A 20339-nucleotide genomic window follows, 5' to 3' on the forward strand; every position below is an offset into this window, starting at 1 on the left:
GTTAATAATGACGTTAGAATATAACGGCGTTACTAACGGCGTTAATTTCTTCAGTAGTGAGTAATCTAATTAATTACCGTTCTCATCTTGGCAACGCCGTTACTGTTACTGAGGCGGGAAAGGCGTGCGTTACTATGTTGGTTGACTGACGCGAGAAAAGTCTGAGAAAGACTAACTCACGGAGACGAGAGAGCCGAGCAGGAGTGGGGAGGAGGCAAGGGAGGGTGAAGCCGTTGCAAACGCGATGCTAGTATGCCAGGTGGCTCCAATAATACCTGACTGTAGCCGATAGCCTACAAACTACGCCCACATGATGCTTCGGTAGATGTCACATATACACAGAACTAGAAGCAAATCACAGACACGGCTGCATTAGCAACATGTATAATAAAGAACTAGATGTGTTAGTAAACAGCCTCCATCTTAAAGCAGTAAGTAGCCTTCTCAGGAAGGCTCTGTTGTAGAGAACCTTCCTAGGGAACCTAAGTAACTTTTTATCTAAAATGCTCCTAAATTAGCAAAATCGTGACTTAAATCTATCTTTAAATGATGAAATAGTTTTAAAACTTACACATGTCAAAAGTAGACAGAAGTGAAGTAATGCAATAACGGGAGCAATTTTAACAACTTCAACGGTTGATTCACAACATTAAATGACTTCCACACATAGCAAAGGTTACTATCTAGTTATTGCAATATCTGCAATACCCTGTGTCTAGTTAAGTTTAGGGTAAAGAATTGGGCTAGGGGAAATTGTCCCAAAAAACCCTTTAAACTTCACATTGTGTGACCTGTTTTTTTTTTGTTTTTTTTTGAGAGAGAAAAAAAAAAGAAAATTATCACCAGTTACTTTGCAAAGTAACTAATTACTCTTACATTCAGGTAACTGAGTTACTAATGCAATTACTTTTTGGGAGAAGTAATTTGTAACTGTAATTAACTACTTTTTTAAAGTAAGATTAACAACGCTGCACATAAGGCTGTAAGTTGTTGAGTTTTGTGTGAGTGATATGTTATAAAAATTGTAAATACGTTAGCATTTGTAGCATTTAAGATAGCAAACTTTTGCTAGGCAAATTAGGCTAATTTAATGTACTAAATTAACATACTGATCAGACTAGATGGATGTTTGAACACCAATTGTTTTGTGTCAAGTGTTTTATTGTTAAAATGTGTGTCATTTTGAACACACAATAGGTGTACATATGTGTGTTACAGCTTTACAAATTGTGAAAGGTGGAGGAAGTAAAAAGCTTCAAAAACCACATTGCCTTGTTTGCTGTCTGTCAAGCTAAACAACTTCAAATTCAGTGAGGACAGAACACGTTATATTAATAAAGTAAAAAATAAGATACTGTGAGGTACAAGAAAGTACTGTTTACATGACTTAAAAAACAAAACAAACAAACAAACAAACAAAAAGAAAACGACTGGAGACAAAATCCTGATGAGACTCCGGCGATGCAAAGTCAAAATTCCCTGGAAAATGTAGTTAAACACTGTATACCTTATATTACCCAATGTCTAAAGAATTCCCAAATGTTTTTTTTTTTACTGTGTTTTATGGTATTGGATGGAATTCGCCAAGCTGTTTGTGCGAGAACAGCCCACAACTCCACTGGGGGATTGTATTTGGGTGCCGTCGAAGCACTAATTCGAGATGATTATCATCTATCAGTTTCCACGGAGCCCAAACAGGGTGGGATGAGGATTACGAGAAGCAGTTCCATAGCCATTAGATAGCATTAGTGCGTCATGAGATGAGGGGCTTTGCTGTCAGATTCTGACAACATCATGATCACGCCACATGATTCACAGATACAGTCCAGACCAGAGACTATCACCAGAACCATACTTGGCATTATCCAGCATGGCAGAAGAATCAATACTAGGATAAAAGGATGAAAACAAAATATTTAAACTTAGCTAAAAAAAAAATCAGGTTAAAAAATTGTACAGCATGATTCAACGTGAGAAGTGAAAAACAACATTTTGATGAAAATTCAGATGTCCAACAAACCACACATCTAAAGTGGTTTAGTCTTTCATCAGTATTCAGAGCAAGCAGCCAAGAGTGAGCCCTGTGATAATTCTCTCAGCAGTGAGGGCCTTTGACAAAAGACAGAATTCAAAGAGGAATGTGGCCTGTTGAAGTCAATGTCTCCCTCTAGAGTTCACACCATCAAGAAGCGGATTATCCACTGAGGCAGAGTTGGCATTAGTTTGGCATTTTTTACCAGTGTTGGGCACGTTACTTTAAAAAAGTAATTAGTTGTAGTTACTCACTACTTCTTCCAAAAAGTAACTGAGTTAGTAACGGAATTACTCTATAGTAAAAGTAACTAGTTACCGGGGAAAGTAACCATTTCCGTTACTTTAAAAAGAAGTTGGATGTCCAAGAATTTGAAATTTTCTGAGCAGTATTCGAGTCAGTTGAATAGAGAAGAACAGACAGGTAGTTTTGTTATAGAACCTTGTAATATTTATTGCACCTCACCAGCAACAGATTTATCCTACATTTGAAGTGCAAACAAAAATAAACAGATTTGAATTGCTAACCACAGATGTCGACAAAAGCTTTGCCCCAGGACATAAATTACACTTTACATGCACGTTCTTTCCTTTAATTTCGACCAACTTGAAATAGTGTTTATATCTCCACCTCGTAAAGGACAAATTTTCCTCTGAATGCTCTGCCATCATATCCCTCTGCATCTGTTTTACGTGTGTGTGTTTGCCGCACGCGCCGTTCCGGTTTGTGTGTGAAAACACCGGCTCTGGAGTACGTGCGCTATTAGGGTCTAGCGTTTAGGTCACAGAATGGGGGATCACGTGAGATTTGACAACAACGCAGCCATATTGGAAGCAGGTCTGGCTCGCGGGACATTAAACTTTAACTTGCCAGTTCGATAAAGAGACAAACTCGTTACTAAGGCGAAGAACAGATATGTGATCAAACTTAAGGATGTGAACAATGTTGACCCTTACGAGCAAGCCGAAGAAAAATGGAGTAAAGATGTCGACGGGCTTCCACAATTACGTGAAATGGACACTCTGCTATATTTATTGTTTGGTGTATGTTACTAAACTCATCAGCGATTCCCAAATTACAAATCGCTACAAAGCTACGAACAGTTTTGCTGCGGATGGGTGCAGAACCAGCACATTATGACCGTATCAAACGGCAACTCCATCGTTCTTGCAAAGGTAGGCTACAGTGCCTTGCAAAAGTATTCGGCCCCCTTGAACCTTGCAACCTTTCGCCACATTTCAGGCTTCAAACATAAAGATATAAAATTTTAATTTTTTGTCAAGAATCAACAACAAGTGGGACACAATCGTGAAGTGGAACAAAATTTATTGGATAATTTAAACTTTTTTAACAAATAAAAAACTGAACAGTGGGGCGTGCAATATTATTCGGCCCCCTTGCGTTAATACTTTGTAGCGCCACCTTTTGCTCCAATTACAGCTGCAAGTCGCTTGGGGTATGTTTCTATCAGTTTTGCACATCGAGAGACTGACATTCTTGCCCATTCTTCCTTGCAAAACAGCTCGAGCTCAGTGAGGTTTGATGGAGAGTGTTTGTGAACAGCAGTCTTCAGCTCTTTCCACAGATTCTCGATTGGATTCAGGTCTGGACTTTGACTTGGCCATTCTAACACCTGGATACGTTTATTTTTTAACCATTCCATTGTAGATTTGGCTTTATGTTTTGGATCATTGTCCTGTTGGAAGATAAATCTCCGTCCCAGTCTCAGGTCTCGTGCAGATACCAACAGGTTTTCTTCCAGAATGTTCCTGTATTTGGCTGCATCCATCTTCCCGTCAATTTTAACCATCTTCCCTGTCCCTGCTGAAGAAAAGCAGGCCCAAACCATGATGCTGCCACCACCATGTTTGACAGTGGGGATGGTGTGTTCAGGGTGATGAGCTGTGTTGCTTTTACGCCAAACATATCGTTTTGCATTGTGGCCAAAAAGTTCAATTTTGGTTTCATCTGACCAGAGCACCTTCTTCCACATGTTTGGTGTGTCTCCCAGGTGGCTTGTGGCAAACTTTAAACGAGACTTTTTATGGATATCTTTGAGAAATGGCTTTCTTCTTGCCACTCTTCCATAAAGGCCAGATTTGTGCAGTGTACGACTGATTGTTGTCCGATGGACAGACTCTCCCACCTCAGCTGTAGATCTCTGCAGTTCATCCAGAGTGATCATGGGCCTCTTGGCTGCATCTCTGATCAGTTTTCTCCTTGTTTGAGAAGAAAGTTTGGAAGGACGGCCGGGTCTTGGTAGATTTGCAGTGGTCTGATGCTCCTTCCATTTCAATATGATGGCTTGCACAGTGCTCCTTGAGATGTTTAAAGCTTGGGAAATCTTTTTGTATCCAAATCCGGCTTTAAACTTCTCCACAACAGTATCTTGGACCTGCCTATTGTGTTCCTTGGTTTTCATAATGCGCTCTGCACTTTAAACAGAAACCTGAGACTATCACAGAGCAGGTGCATTTATACGGAGACTTGATTACACACAGGTGGATTCTATTTATCATCATCGGTCATTTAGGACAACATTGGATCATTCAGAGATCCTCACTGAACTTCTGGAGTGAGTTTGCTGCACTGAAAGTAAAGGGGCCGAATAATATTGCACGCCCCACTTTTCAGTTTTTTATTTGTTAAAAAAGTTTAAATTATCCAATAAATGTTGTTCCAATTCACGACTGTGTCCCACTTGTTGTTGATTCTTGACAAAAAAATTAAATTTCATATCTTTATGTTTGAAGCCTGAAATGTGGCGAAAGGTTGCAAGATTCAAGGGGGCCGAATACTTTTGCAAGGCACTGTATGTGTGTTTACTATTTTCATTACCATGAACCTGAACGCACCCCAAATCTTGGATGAAAAACGAACAGAGCAGAGTAGACTCGCTACGGCTGGTCGTTTCTTCAGTTTATTCAAAGTAAGTAACGCACCACTTCTGACCGTCAGTAACGGTAACGGCGGAAAAAATAGTTAGATTACCCTGTTACTGAAAAAAATAACGCCGTTATGTAACGGCGTTATTTATAACAGCGTTATTCCCAACATTGTTTATTAAGATTATGAAGTTTATGTACTGACCTTGCACTCGACAACACTTTGATCCGACTCGCAGGTGACATATATCTCATCCACTGCACGCCGCAGGTTGTCAAACAGGAAGGCCCAGTAGCGTGCTCTTAAGTCCACTTTGCGAGGTTGCCGGGCTTTGGTGGGGCTCTTCTCAGTCGCCTTGTCTAACAAGGCACCAGCTGGGCTCTTACTTTCCACAGCAGTACTCTGATAAAAAATAGTTTTGATTTCAGGTGCAATACGGTTTTGCTGTCAAATAAAACACAATGACTTATTATTCAATAAATACATTTATACATACATAATTTATACATTTAAATAACATTTTCTTTTGAGTTGCACATTTATAAAAGTCACATTGATGGATGCAAAGAGTGGTCAAATGACATCTTTGACTCATTTTTTTTTAATACAAGAAAAACCTGGAATTTGAAGAGGGTGTGCAGATTTTTTAGTTTGTGTCAGAAGTCAGGTTAAAATGAGTAAATGGTGCCCTCTGGTGGAAATGGATCAAAACACTGACCTGCTTCTTATTCCTTAGCTGCCCAGAAGGAGTTCTATGAGCTCTTGAGCTGCCAGTGGAGTTACTTTTGGACTTTGCTATGCAGGGAAAATAAAAACAATCTTTATAAAATGATACGTTCAACATATACATAAATCTTGTAGATGGTTGTCACAATATTTTTTTTTTCATAAAAAGGGAGTTGGTTTTTTTTTTATTTAGAGAATCACTGCAGTTACTCAACAACTGCACTTTGTCTTTTTTTGTTTTTGTTGTTATCGTTATTTTAATTTAATATTCCTGGATGTTGGCAAGCTTTTTGTGCAAAGTAGTACAGTAACTGAATGAGGCACCAGATTTGCATCTCCGGCTTGATAAAACTCAATTTTGCAACTTTGGCTCTAAAACAGGGTCTTTGCAGGTTCCAACAAGCCAAACTTAAGTCTTTTTAAGACTTTTTTTATGCCCATAATGAATACAATTTTAGACCCATTTCACATCAATAGTTCAATACTGGAAACAGCACAAAAAAATCTGAAGGAAAATTGGAGGCCTGGAATTACTTGCAAAGCATATTAATCTATTAACAGCCCTTTCACATTGCCATACAAAATGCTTAACCTAACTGAAAACACTAGGAATTTCTCTGTTGTGAATCAAGACTTGCAAACTCTACAGCCAAAAGCCAAAGGTCATTGGCCACTTAACCACGGATGAAAGTAATTCGGTTTTGTTTAAAGTTTTCTCCGCTGCTATGCTAACTAATCTGTCAACAGACAACTGCGCGTGCACATCAATAGCTGGTGGCGTTCGATAAATTCTGACCGGGCAGCACAGGTAGTGACGTTGCAGCGTCTCCCAAAATCGAAACATTTAAAAGCGAGACTGAACTTAAGTTTATGCATGTTCTAGATAAAAGTCAATAGATTTTTAAGACATTTCACGGTCTTATTTAAGTCCTTTTATGAGATTTTAGAAGAATTTTAGACATTAGGCCTTAAATTCAAATTACTGGATTTAAGACTTTAAAGACACAGAGGATAGCCTGTTAAAGAGTCAACTTGAAAAATATCATATAAATTCTAATTGAACGTAATTCAACTTTGTATCTACAAAGGACGATAAATCTAAACCCTGTCCGATGCAATGAGTAGGCTAAAACCATGAAGCAACAAACATTCTGAGTTGCAGTGAGGTAGTGTGGGAGGCTTGTGAGTGGGAGCTGACCAGAGTAGCTCCTAGTGTGAACAATACAGAACTGTCCTAGTGCAAAAAAGGAAGAACTGTTAAGGTATTCTAGAAATTCAAAAATAAGTATTCTGCTTTGAAAGCACCGACCTTCCTCCTCTCTACTCTCCAGTGGGACGCTCCATGCAATCAGGTTCCTAGCAGCTCGGCCCTCTTCGGCGACGATCTTACGAACTTTGTCATGACTGTTGGAGCGCTGAAAAGATGCCTGCATGGGAATACAGAACATCAATATTTCACTTTGTACAAGAACCTATAGAAAAGATGATGGAAAGCATTGTGACTCAAAAAGTGAAGTTTCACTACATTATCCATGATGAAAATATAATATCAAATAACAAGCAAATTCAAACATTTTTCTTCAAACAATGCTTCAATATTACGAAACCGATATCACTTTACCACACCGAATTATACTTTCCAAGCAGGTGAAGTAGACGACTGCATATAACTTAGCTTAACTTAACCTCTCGAGCAGTGCTCTTCACTTCAGTATTGTACTCCAGAACAAACCAGTCGCTTAGCTTAATTTCTCGAGCCCAGCTCTTCACTACAGTATCTTGGTCCAGAACAAACCAGTCGTGTTCCCATCACAAAGCAGCATCAATCGATGTGTTGCGGCGACAAAAGATGCAATAATGGTGTGATAAAATACCACTTCTTTTCCTGTTGCAGTATAAGTTTTTAACTCGTGGTGCTCTCAAGAAGCAGTCTCTTACATTTCTTTTTACTCACATCATTTTGTTGTCAAATCAGAGGTGACATGAATTCAATCTGACAAAAATAAATAAATCAGGCTCAAGGACATACTGGTCCTTCTAAAAAAAAATTGCTTACTTTGATAAAGTTCATTATTTTCTGTAATGTAATGATAAACATTAGACTTTCATATATTTTAGATTCATTACACACAACTGAAGTAGTTCAAGCCTTTTATTGTTTTAATATTGATGAATTTTCCTTGTCAGGGTGCGGTCACCTCTTCTGGTTGTGCAGTGTTTCCTGCCACACTTTTTCCTTCCCACAGACTTCCCATTGAGGTGCCTTGATACAGCACTCTGGGAACAGCCTATTCGTTCAGAAATGTCTTTCTGTGTCTTAGCCTCTTGCTTGAGGGTCTCAATGATAGCCTTCTGGACAGCAGTCAGGTCGGCAGTCTTGGCGATGACTGCGGTTTTTAAAAGCCTCAGGAATCTTTCGCAAGGGTTTTGAGTTCATTCGTGGATTCAGATGATTAGGTTAATAGCTCCTTTAGCGTACCTTTTCATGATATGCTGTTTTTTTGAGAGAGATTTTTGGATTTCTTGACTTTTTTTGCCAAAATCGTCAATATTTCAATAATAACAGGCTTGAACTACATCAGTTGTGTGTAATGAATTGACGATTTTGGAAAAAAAAAGTCAAGAAATCAAAATATCTCTATCTCAAACATTTTCACTCAAAATCTCTCGATACATGCCCCCATTCATTCTTTCCTTTACACAGATCAGACGTCCTTGTCCCTTTGCAGAAAAACAGCCCCAAAGCATGATGTTTCCACCCCCATGCTTCACAGTGGGTATGGTGTTCTTTGGATGCAATTCAGTATTCTTTCTCCTCCAAACACGAGAACCTGTGTTTCTACCAAAGCTCTATTTTGGTTTCATCTGACCATAACACATTCTCCCAGTCCTCTTCTGGATTATCCAAACGCTCTCTAGCAAACCGCAGACGGGCCTGGACGTGTACTGGCTTCAGCAGGGGGACATGTGTGGCAGTGCAGGATTTGAGTCCCTGGTGGCGCATTGTGTTACTGATAGTAGCCTTTGTTACTGTGGTCCCAGCGCTCTGTAGGTCATTCACTAGGTCCCCCCGTGTGGTTCCGGGATTTTTGCTCACCGTTCTTGTTATCATTTTGACGCCACAGGGTGAGATCTTGTATGGAGCCCCAGATCGAGAGAGATTATCAGTGGTCTTGTATGTCTTCCATTTTCTAATAATTGCTCCCACAGTTGATTTCTTTACACCAAGCGTTTTACCTATTGCAGATTCAGGCTTCCCAGCCTGGTGCAGGTCTACAATTTTGTCTCTGGTGTCCTTCGACAGCTCTTTGGTCTTGGCCATAGTGGAGTTTGGAGTGTGACTGACTGAGTTTGTGGACAGGTGTCTTTTATACCGATAATGAGTTAAAACAGGTGCCATTAATACAGGTAACGAGTGGAGCCTCGTTAGAAGTTAGACCTCTTTGACAGCCAGAAATCTTGCTTGTTTGTAGGTGACCAAATACTTATTTTCCACTCTAATTTGGAAATAAATTCTTTAAAAATCAAAAAATGTGGTTGACTAAATACTTATTTGCCCCACTGAATGATTATGGTTTGGAATAGGATTATTTGTACTAGATATTTTTGCACCGTTTTGCTGCACATTTCATTACCTATTCACCTGGTCAGTGGTTTTTATGTTGGGCCAGTGAACTTTGAAAGCCACTGTCCTTTATTGTCTACGCCTGTTGAGCCCACCCTCTGTGGGATCTGATAAAAATGGGCATTTGGATGAATGTTTTGTTTAACCAAAATCAAAATCCACACTGCAACTTTCACCAATATCCCGTATCTTGACATGAAACTGTCAAGATTACAGTTAAAGCACACTGCAACCTTCAAACTGTTATCCAATGCTAAGAGGCTGAAGGAAAAAGCGCCTTATGAAAAAACGCTTCATACGAGGACTCTCTTCCAGATAAAACTATCCATCCATTCAAACTGGATTACAGAGTTGGAGCCTTTTCGAGGGAGAATTCAGAGTGCGATCCCTAGGATTTAAATATAATTTGATAAGAATTTAAATCAACATTTTGTTTTTAAAAAATAAAAAATATATATAATAAAAAGCAGGTCTGCAGGTCTTAAATACTGCATGTGTATGAGTCTTCAGTGCATAATGTCACATACATTCATGCATTTGCATGCATGCAAGACACTGTCATGCAAGCAAATACAGTAACAATTTTAACCGCGTATTCCTTGATTGAGTGTAGTTCAACAGATACTGAATTGAATCTCATTAGTCATATTGAATTAAGTGATTGGTGTGCGTAGCTTTGCTTTTGGCAGTCTGATGTAAGGTTATTGTTGCTATGGCTACCCAAATAGTACAGTGCTAAAATGTGGTGTACTAAAGCGCCAATGTCTGCACATGAGAATTTCACAAATCAAAAGGTCTAGTTGTAAAGACAGTAAAATTATTTCAGCACTGAAGACAACAAGCTATTAGATCCACAGATGTTTCACTATATGCCTCAAAGCTGTTCAACTTCATTATGTTACACGGTAACAATGATGTAACTTATTGGTGAGAGCTGGAGTCAAGTGTACCATGGACGCAAGACAGCAGTAAGAAAAAGCTACAGGCTTGAATCAACCCGTTTTGCATCCTAACATGCATCATGGCTGACCTACACATTGAGTATGCATCAGTGACTACATGCTCAAGGCAAGTGAAATACTGTATGTAACTCATCACATATTTGTCTTTTGTACCACAAGACCAGACTGTAATAAAATGTCACAGTGGAATCTCTAAGCATCCTTGCCTGACAGAAAATAAGCATTTAAAGAAAACAATAAAGTATGCTAAAGAGAATTCGAAGTGCTCTATTCTTAATAGACTGCTTTATTCTAGTATTCATAGTCACAATCTTCCATTCGCAGAGTTCCTGCTCTCAGTATAATGGTCTCTACCTCCTCTACATTATTAAATAACTGATGTGATGCAAGCAGAGTTGAATACGACTATAGAGTGCTGTTTTGTGTTGTTCTCTTTTCAAATTGAATCTGAAAACAACACCTTTTGTTGCTCACAACTTATTGGATCGAAATTCTGTCTCCAGCTATCTTGTCATTAGCTAGAGATGGTGTGCAATATGGGTTTTGTTAAAAAGAAAGACAACAATAGATTGTGTGTTGTGAAAATGACACGCCAAGACCCGTTTAAAGAGTTATTCATGAGGTGTAATTGAAAATGTGGACCCGTGTCACATCATGCAGAGCCAGCATGCACAGTGCATTGGTCCTGATACTAGTTAATGTCCCCAAGGGAGATACCCAGATGACCTACTTTTGGTGCGCAAAATTCTTCAAGTCAAGTGGTCTGTGCGCTTATTTTCTCAAGTGAGAAGAACAGAGATAAGAAAATCGCACTTATTCCTTATTGCTTGTACCAACCTAATTAGCAGAGAACCCTCAATATTCTGAACCACATCGTAAAGTGCACAGACTCCTTTTGCCGAACAGAGTAAGGAGCAAGTGTAAGGTTTCACTTTCAGTCCCAGCAAACAAAAAAACAGGAGCAAGTCTATTTAAGAGAAGAGCAAAATATGAAATACGTACAGAATAGAAGAGCACAGAAACTGCTTCTTGGTCCTCGTCCAGCTTTGACATGCTGTTGCTTCCCACTTCAGGCGCCCAGTTCACCCTCTCCAGCAGCGCCACTTGGACTAAAGGCCGTGGCCATCTGACAGGAGGACTAAAATAGACTCCCAGTGCTCGCCCCACAATGTCATAGCAACTTGCACCGCTAGTTCAACTCTTCTCAGAGAAGACTAAAGAGTCGCCCCTCTGCGGAGTTAGGCAGGAACTCGCTGGCTGCTGCTGTCCATCAGCACATTGCAAGGCGCTTGTTGGTGGATTTGGAGCTTCTGCACTCTTCATCGGAGTCAACACTCTCTTTCTCGCACTCTCCTTCTGCCACAACTCTGCGCAGTCATGCACACAGCCCCCCCAACCTGTGCTGCCAGTGATGAGAGTGTAGCTGCAGGCGAAGGGACAGTGTGTGCTTCTAACTGCGCATTCGTATTAGCAACATAAGTGTGACGTTCAGAATGTGACCGGAGTCTGCATATGATGAATCATACTCATGGGGTATTTTTTAACTGGTTAACTGTATGAAAAATGCAGTCAGGTCCATAAATACTGCATTTACAAAATTCTTGTCTTTTTAAGTTTTAAATTATATGAACAAGCTGTGCTTTATCTTCCATCTTAAATTTGGTGGGATTGTCATCCAAATAATTGCAAGGGTTTGCATTATTTATTAGGTAAATTAATCTCATTCATACTAGAAAAAGGCACAGCACTAGTAGTGCCTTATAAAGAAACAATATTTTGAGCTACAGTTACCACTTTAAAGAAGAATAAAGCCCCAGCAATTTGTTGACGTCATGTCATGTTATGCTATTGCTACGCACATTCCTTAGTTAATTTTTTTTTCAAGCAGACACTTAACTCATTTGCTCCAAAAAACGTATAAATACGTTACTAATTGTTTCAGTGTCCCAAAAACATATTCATACGTCTTTTATGTTTTTTTAACCAGAGGCATCTCTAGGTTCTGTTGCACCTAAACTGCAATGCACAATGCTCAAAACTCATTTTAAAGCAAGAAAACTGGCCACTGGAGGGCAGTAGCGCATATTGTAAGAACTCAACTCGGGCCAAGAAAGGAAGTAAAGGAAAATAGTCAGGAAACTGAAGTTGGAGGGATCTTGTGAAGACGCGTGAGAAAAATGTGGAGAACGATAGGGGGAAAAAAAGGCAAACGACACTGGAGGAGTGTTTTAAAAAGAAAACGAAACCATCGTCAAAGAAGGATTAAAAAAAAAATCTATCTTGATGAGACAGACTGTGATGGCCACAACAGCGTCAGGTTCCACACGCTTTCTGCGGAGCTCACGTTGTGTTACTCCTGAGCCCGAGGTTGAAACCAACGATGAAGATGATGAAAAAAGTGAGACTGATCTTGATCCGGACTCATCAGATTACTGGGAGCCACCTCATTCAACCGGGAGAAGCCGAGAGCCTTCCCCGATGTTATGTGCGCAAATAGTTCAACAGTTCAATAGTTATGTGTAAATAAATTGTTACCTTGCGATCCAAAGCTCTATTTGTCTTGTTGTTATGTTGTTTTGTAGAAGGAAAACATTATTCAGATGTTTGGGATGTTACAAAAGCGAAAAATAGCTGTGTTAAAGTCAAAGTTATGTTTGAAATGTATGCTTTTACAAAAAGCTCAATTTCTGTTTTTTCTTCAGAAACTGGAAAATTGCTCAAACTAAGCTATTTTCTAATGCTGAGAATGGAAGAATGGAAAAAGATATGAAGTAACTTTTTTCTGCTGAAAAAAAAAAAGAGTAATCTTTCTTTTGGTGGGTTCCATGTTTATATAGCAATAGAACAGAATTTTCTGCGGGCCTCGCAAAATCAGTCTAAATCCAGTAAAACGGCCGGGAGCAAAGGGCCTTGCTCCGGTGAAAATGGCTGGGAGTGAATTAGTTAATAATATTAATTGATCAATAACTTATTAATACATTACAACTTTCACCCCACTTACAATTTTACATGTGAAAATCCTAAAAGTCAATTGGGATAGACTCCAGTTCCACACAACACTCAACAAGATGAACACTGTAGAATGTCAGCTCTCTTCAACATCATGAATAACATGAAATGAAAATGTGTAAACATGGTTAAAAGGTATGAAAGAAAATTGTGTCAACTATGACACAGTACAAAACCAGCCTTTGCTAAGTGTTCCCGCTAACAGCACGAACCTTTGTTTATATTTTGCTTTGTTTGCTCATTGCTTGTCATGGTATTTGCATTTGTTGGCTATGACTGTCTGTTGACTATGATCTGTGTGCTTGTTCCTTTTCAACCAATATTAAAACAGGATGCTGCCATTTATTTTTTTCTATTTCACTTCCCTTCTTTGTCACGGCCAGTGTTGTTAATCTTACTATAAAAAAGTAATTAGTTAGTTAAAAATGACTTCTCCCAAAAAGTGATTGAGTTAGTAACTCATTACCTCAACGTAAGAGTAATTAGTTACTTGGCAAAGTAACTGACGTTACTTTTCATGTTCTAGACATTATTACATGATCCATTCTATAACGTCTTTCACATCAAATATGTTTATATTAACTGATTGAATTGAACAGTCTTTTTCATCCCAAAAAACCGCAAGTCAACTTTTTATATTTATTAAAAAAAAAAATAAAAAAATAAAAAAAAAACATTGGTCACCCCCCTTTTTTACATTTTCTTAAATTTCACTTATATAAGAGTGTAATGGTATACAAACTTTAGCTTTCAAATAGCTTATTTGTTTTTCCTGTTGTACTGAACCCGCACCAAACCGTGACCCCCGTAACGAGGTACGTACTCGTACTGAACCGTGACTTGTGTGTACCGACACACCCCTAATATATACAGATACATTTTTCATTATTCAGGTGATGCTCTGAATCTCTTCCCTCTTCTATATTTGCTCTAAATGTTTTGACTTAAAAAGAATAAATAAATAAATAACACCAGATATATGGATACGTCATTCAAGAAAAGTTTAGGGCAAGTGACAATTTTTAGTAATAAAAAACAAAAACAAATTATTATTATATCGTAGCATCTATAACGACAACGCCCACTTTGTGATGACAATGCATACTCAACAGGAAAAAAGTCCATTATTTACAATTACCGGATTTTTCGGACTATAAGTCACACCTGAGTCGCACCAGCCCAAAAATGTGCAATGAAGAGGAGAAAAACCACATAAGTCACACCGGAGTATAAGTCGCATTTTTGGGGGAAATTTACTTGATAAAATCCAACAAGTTGAATAGATATGTCATCTTGAAAGGCAATTTAAAATAGAAATATAATAGAGAACAACATGCTAAATAAGTGTACAGTATTATAACGTTACTTGATGCATGAACAACGAAATGCGAATGTGGCCGGTATGTTAACGTAACATAGCTATGAAGAGTTATTCCGATAACTATAGCGTAAAGAACATGCTAACAAGTTTACCAAACCATCAGTGTCACTCCAAAACACCAAAATAACATGTGAAATGATATAATAATGTGCTAATAATTTCACACATAAGTCGCTCCAGAGTTTAAGTCGCACCTATGAAAAAAACTGCGACTTATAGTCAGAAAAATACGGTAATTGTACTCACCTGAACGCCACGAACTGTATTTATAAAAAAAAAAAAAAAAGTTGCCCATGAGTTTCAGATGACGCTCACCACATTAAATGCTAATGCTAGCGAGAAAGTGAATGCTATGCTAATGTTCCGAGCCACCTAGCATCGCGTTTCCAACAGCATCACAACTCCCTTCCCCCCTCCCGCTCTGCTCTCTCCATGTCTCTCGGACATCTCTCATCATTCAACCAAATTGTAGTAACGCACACCTTCACATCCTCAGTAACGGTAACGGTGTTGCAAAGATGGGAAAAGTTATTAATTTGATTACTCACTGCTGACAAAAATAACGCCGTTAGTAACGCTGTATTACTCTAATGCCGTTATTCACAAGTAACAACACTGATGATCACTGCTGAATCTGGAGAGAACACGCAAAGTCCACGCACAAGGCTTAAACTCAGAGTCTGACTTTAAATGAGGGATGTCCCCGATCAAATCACGTGATCGGAAATCGGGCCAATCTCGCCATTTTCTAGAGGAATCGGGTAAAAAAAGATCGGATTTTTAGTTAAATTTTTTTTTCTTTTGGGAGGGCTAAAAAGTAACAACATAATCCAGAAATACAATGGCATTGCCAAAAGATACGATAATATATACATGTTATACTCCACAACACTCCCGGAATAAGCGGAAGAGGAAGTGCTGTAATTAATTAAATTAATGTAATTATTATTTTTTTTTTTTTCGGTATCAGATCGGGACTCTGTATCTGCACATTCTCAAAATCAGGTGACTCTGACTCAGATTTGGGTGCAAAAATATGTGATCTGGACATCCCTACTTTAAACCTAAGCGCTGTAATATCTAGATGACGGGTGTCAAACCAATTCCACAAAGGGCCGCAGTGGGTCCTGGTCTTTGCAGCACAGACAGTTCAACCAATGAGGTTTCTGCTAAAACAAGCAGCACCAGACTGCAATGAACTGATTAAACTTGTAAAACATCAGATTGGTGAAAAGGTATTCATCTCGTTTGGTTGGAATAAGATCCAGCACCTACTGCGGCCCTTTGAGGACCGGTTTGACACCCCTGATCTAGATATTCTACCAGCCAGTCCACCGTGCTGCACTAAGAAAAATTTACTTCAAGTGACCTCTGGAAAATTTCTGCTGTGTGTGCTCACTGTATATAATTTGAAATATCTCAAAACAACCCACCCACTATTATCCATAAAACAACAAATATACTCAGACATATCTTAACATGTACCCGGTGATTAGTATCTCATGAGTGCGCAGGTACTAAATAGTCTTTTACGAAATGACTATACTAATGATCATGATCCTGAGGTCTAGCACACAGGTGTCAAAACTCAAGGCCTGTAGGCCAGAACACTTCAATTCTACCCACACAGTTTATGTGGCATGTGGAAGCTTCCAACATTCCTTCTATGACTCCTCTTTTCAAAATTAGTGAGTCGTCACCATAAAACTGACAATGAACTTACAGGGGGCAACTATGTTACAATTTTAGGGTGGGAAAGGTCTTGCAGCACATCATCCAGGTAGTCCCTGGGTTACGACTAGAGATGTCCCGATCGATCGGTATCCCGATCGATCGGGACATCTCTAGCCGATCACGTCATTTTCAAAGTATCGGAATCGGCAAAAAAATATCGGCCATGCATTTTTTGAATATATATATATATATATTTTAATTAAATCGTTTTCTAATTGTATTTAACGTTACAGACATAATATGTTACACTCATCCAGAGTCTTTAATTTGGGCTTAAGCTAAGGTTATCAAATTTATCACAATAGCGGCGGTAATTAATTTTTTAAAAAATGTATCACATTAAAATATTTAACACAATTAATGCATGCGCTGCACGACCCACTCACGCATTGTCGCGCTCAAACTGTAATGGCGCCGTTTTACCTATATAGAGAGATTAAAGGCAGCGCAAAATGAGTAGAGTGAATTTTGGCAGCCTTTGGAGCCTTTTTTCTAATTGGCTAAAGCCTTACAATCCCTCTCCCGACGATTAGAAATATCATGGGAAGCAATGTGGGGAATCAAGGTAGCAATTGATCTTTTTCTTAACACCTTATGTTATTTCCCAATGCAGAGAAGATATATAAATTGGTAGCACTACGCACAGTCATGGTTCCACTTCCCATCATGCATTTAGGCATGGCTACAGTATCATTTACTGAAAGCTCAACAAATACACTAGATGGCAATATTTAGTCACAATATACAAAGTCACAAGTCTTTATATCCGTGGATCCCTCTCACAGAAAGAATGTTAATAATGTAAATGCCATCTTGAGGATTTACTGTCATAATAAACAAATACAGTACTTATGTACTGTATGTTGAATGTATATATTCGTCAGAGTTATATTCATTTTTTTTCTTAATGCATTGCCAAAATGTATATGATCGGGAAAAATTATCGGGAATGATTGGAATTGAATCGGGAGCAAAAAAAAAGCAATCGGATCGGGAAATATCGGGATCGGTAGATACTCAAACTAAAACGATCGGGAGCAAAAAAACATGATCGGAACAACCCTAGTTACGAAATACCCCACTTACGTGATTTCGACTTTACGACGCCGGATTCTGCACTGATTGTTTTTTTTCAGTAATAATGTTGACTTTTGTTTTGTGAGACATGCTTTTATTTTGGCACAGGAAGCATACAGCAAGTAGCACTTCCGCACACGAGTAAGCGCATGTACACATGAAGAATATATTTGCGCACACGAAGAAGAGCGTATGTACGCATGAAGAAGAATGTATTTGCGCAAACACAAAGAAAAGCCATTTGCTTCCACGAAGAAGTCGCGCATCCAACTGAGAGAGGGGAAAGATCTGCAAGCCTGCGCACACATCGCTGCTTGTCAAGCATCCACTGAGGCAACACATGTATATAACACCTTGTGTGTTTTCATTTGTGGTCGAATACTTGGGGCAAGTTGATTTGATTGTTTTTGACAATGTGCGGATGCCAACTGATACATGCTAATCATTTGTGTGTATACTTATTGCTGTATCAGCAGCTTGTTATAAACGCAAATTTGAATTGGTATTATTGAAGATGAAACTGATTTATTTCATTTTTATTTTACTTTCATTCTGCAAGTGTTGATGTCAAGAGCATAGGTTTGGTCTCAACATTGGTAGGGACGATAGAACAGCATAACCTGCATGTAAACTTTTTGCAGCGGATGGGACATTAATAAGACCAAACAGATTGGGTAAACGGCAGTCAGGGCTACATTTGTCACCAATAAGAACCTAATTAATTGATAGGCTAAATGATTAATGCAAAATAAATCTGTATTGACTTATACTTACTTTCACACTGCAAATTTACAGTATAACTTGTTAATCTGATAATTTTTCTTAAAACTAGTTGAATAATTTTCTCCATCTTGCTTTGTGTGTTAAACGCTAGTTAGCAGATTAATGCGTCAGATTCTTCCACTTACTTTTAGTAAATATTACTATTTGTTCTTATTAAGCCCATACATCTAAAAGCAGGTCATTTTTCACCTGAATCAAGAAAAAAATGCTTTCAAATAATGTTTTGAACAATATATTTTCTTGAATTAAGAACATTTCTGACAATTTTTTAAAAGATTATATATACGACTATTTTGCTTAAAATATGTCTGTTAAGCTTATTTTCAGCGAGCTATTCTTATTTCAAGAAATCTGAGTAATATTTACTTGAAACACTGGCAGACTGGCAGATAATTTCACTTTCATAATTTCTAATAGATTTACACTGAAAACAAGGGATTTTTTTTTTTTTTTTTTTTCAGTTTTAAGGAGGTGGGGTTTTGCAGTGCATATGTATTGGTTCAGGTGATACACCGTTCGATTCAAACCTTTGTTTTCAAAAACTACTAAAAAAACATTGTTGAAAACATCCACAATAAATGTCTGGATTTTATTAGCAAATTTAAGTTGCATTATTAGAACACAAATTATATTAACATACACAAAAAATACAAACTTGTTAATCATCTATTAAGTATCCAGGAATGCAAAAAAATATATTAAAAAAATAAACATTTGTCTTAATACCACTCAAAATGTTTGTCTAAATAAATTAAATACAACAAAAAAAACTTCTTAGTCAGGGAATAACAAAAAATAAAAAAAAAAAGGATCCTTCCTTCAGGTAAAACTCTACTGCTTTTGTCCACAAGCACAGCAATGACTTTCAGTAGCAAAATTTGATGTGTGTTCCCCATCTACACAACATTGACATTTTAAATTACTTACAGTGGCTGCTGCTGGCAGAAAAAAACTTCTGATATCCATTGTCTTTGAAGGGGGCAGACGAGGCGGCATGTTGTATTTATGTGTGGGGGCAATGTAAGTCATATTTTTTAAGTACTGTAATTCACTTAATAATGGTAGAGTCAATTCTATCCTTACAACACATGGGAAGACAACCTATATAACTCAAGTCATTATATAATGCAAATAAGGTTGCTTAAAAGTTTGTGGGGACAATTTGAGCATCCTGAAAGTTGGTAGTGTTAAGTCCCTACCGTTCCTATTAGAGGTGGGAATCTTTGGGCACCTAACGATTCGATTACGATTACAATTCAGAGGCTCTGATTCGATAATAAATCGATTATTGATGCACCACAACCCCCCCCCCCCCCCCGCTTTTAATTTTTTTGTACTAGTTCCAAAATTGTTCAAAAATAGTTAACCGTTAAAAACAGTAGATAAAATACTCAAGTCCCCATTCTGTATCGGCAGCTTTAAACTTCATTCAATTAATTTAATGTTGTGAATCAACCGTTAAAGTTGTTAAAATTGCTCACGTTATTCCATAATTTCCCTTCTGTCTACTTTCGACGTGAAAGTTTTTAAACTGTTTCATCATTTAAAGATAGATTTAAGTCAAAAAAAAAAAAAAAAAAAACGGCAAAATCTTAAGATAAAAAGTAATTAGGTTCGCTACCACAAAGCCTTCGAGAGAAGTCTACTGCTTTAATATGGCGCCTGTTTACTAGCGCGGGAAAGTCTGTCATTTGGCATCTAGTTCTTGGTATATGATCTAACACGACCGTCGTCTGTCATTTCACATCTAGTTCTAGACATATGTGATATCTACCATAGCCGTATGTTGCCGTATGTTTGTAGCAACTAGCAACTGGGCGCTGTTCGTAGCGGCTGACGGTCGCAGTCATGTATTATTGTTTTTTTTTTTTTTATCTGGTCGCAGTCATGTATTATTGTTTTTTTTTTGTTTTTTTTTATCTAGCGGCATGAGTTGAACAAGATATTTACTCTCCATTCCTCATTGCGTTTTATTTCTGCTTTACACCTGGTATAATTCAATAATCGGAATTTGGATGTTTGTGAATCGTTTTCGCAACTTCCACGGCCGAATCGCGAATAATCTATGAATCGGAAATTTTGCACGCCTCTACTATGCAAACCTACGCCTATGGTTGATGTCAT

At 38.1% G+C, this 20339-nt stretch overlaps 1 protein-coding gene across 4 annotated transcripts in view; it reads right to left on the reverse strand.

Annotated features, from left to right (window-relative positions):
• Nucleotides 1-20339, reverse strand: part of scaper (S-phase cyclin A-associated protein in the ER) — a 137286-nt gene that overhangs the window by 89199 nt on the left and 27748 nt on the right. For 3 of the 4 annotated variants that reach the window (XM_057835802.1, XM_057835803.1, XM_057835799.1), the window contains exons 2-4: nt 6954-7071; nt 5637-5713; nt 5123-5320 (exon numbers count right to left, since the gene is read on the reverse strand). In XM_057835802.1, the coding sequence (XP_057691785.1) occupies nt 5123-5320; nt 5637-5713; nt 6954-7071 (393 nt within the window). Of the gene's footprint in view, nt 1-5122; nt 5321-5636; nt 5714-6953; nt 7072-11233; nt 11615-20339 lie in introns of those variants that run through there. The other variant, XM_057835800.1, reaches the window with a different exon arrangement.

Source organism: Corythoichthys intestinalis, chromosome 5 (genome assembly GCF_030265065.1).
Source record: "Corythoichthys intestinalis isolate RoL2023-P3 chromosome 5, ASM3026506v1, whole genome shotgun sequence".
Taxonomy (NCBI): Eukaryota; Metazoa; Chordata; class Actinopteri; order Syngnathiformes; family Syngnathidae; genus Corythoichthys; species Corythoichthys intestinalis.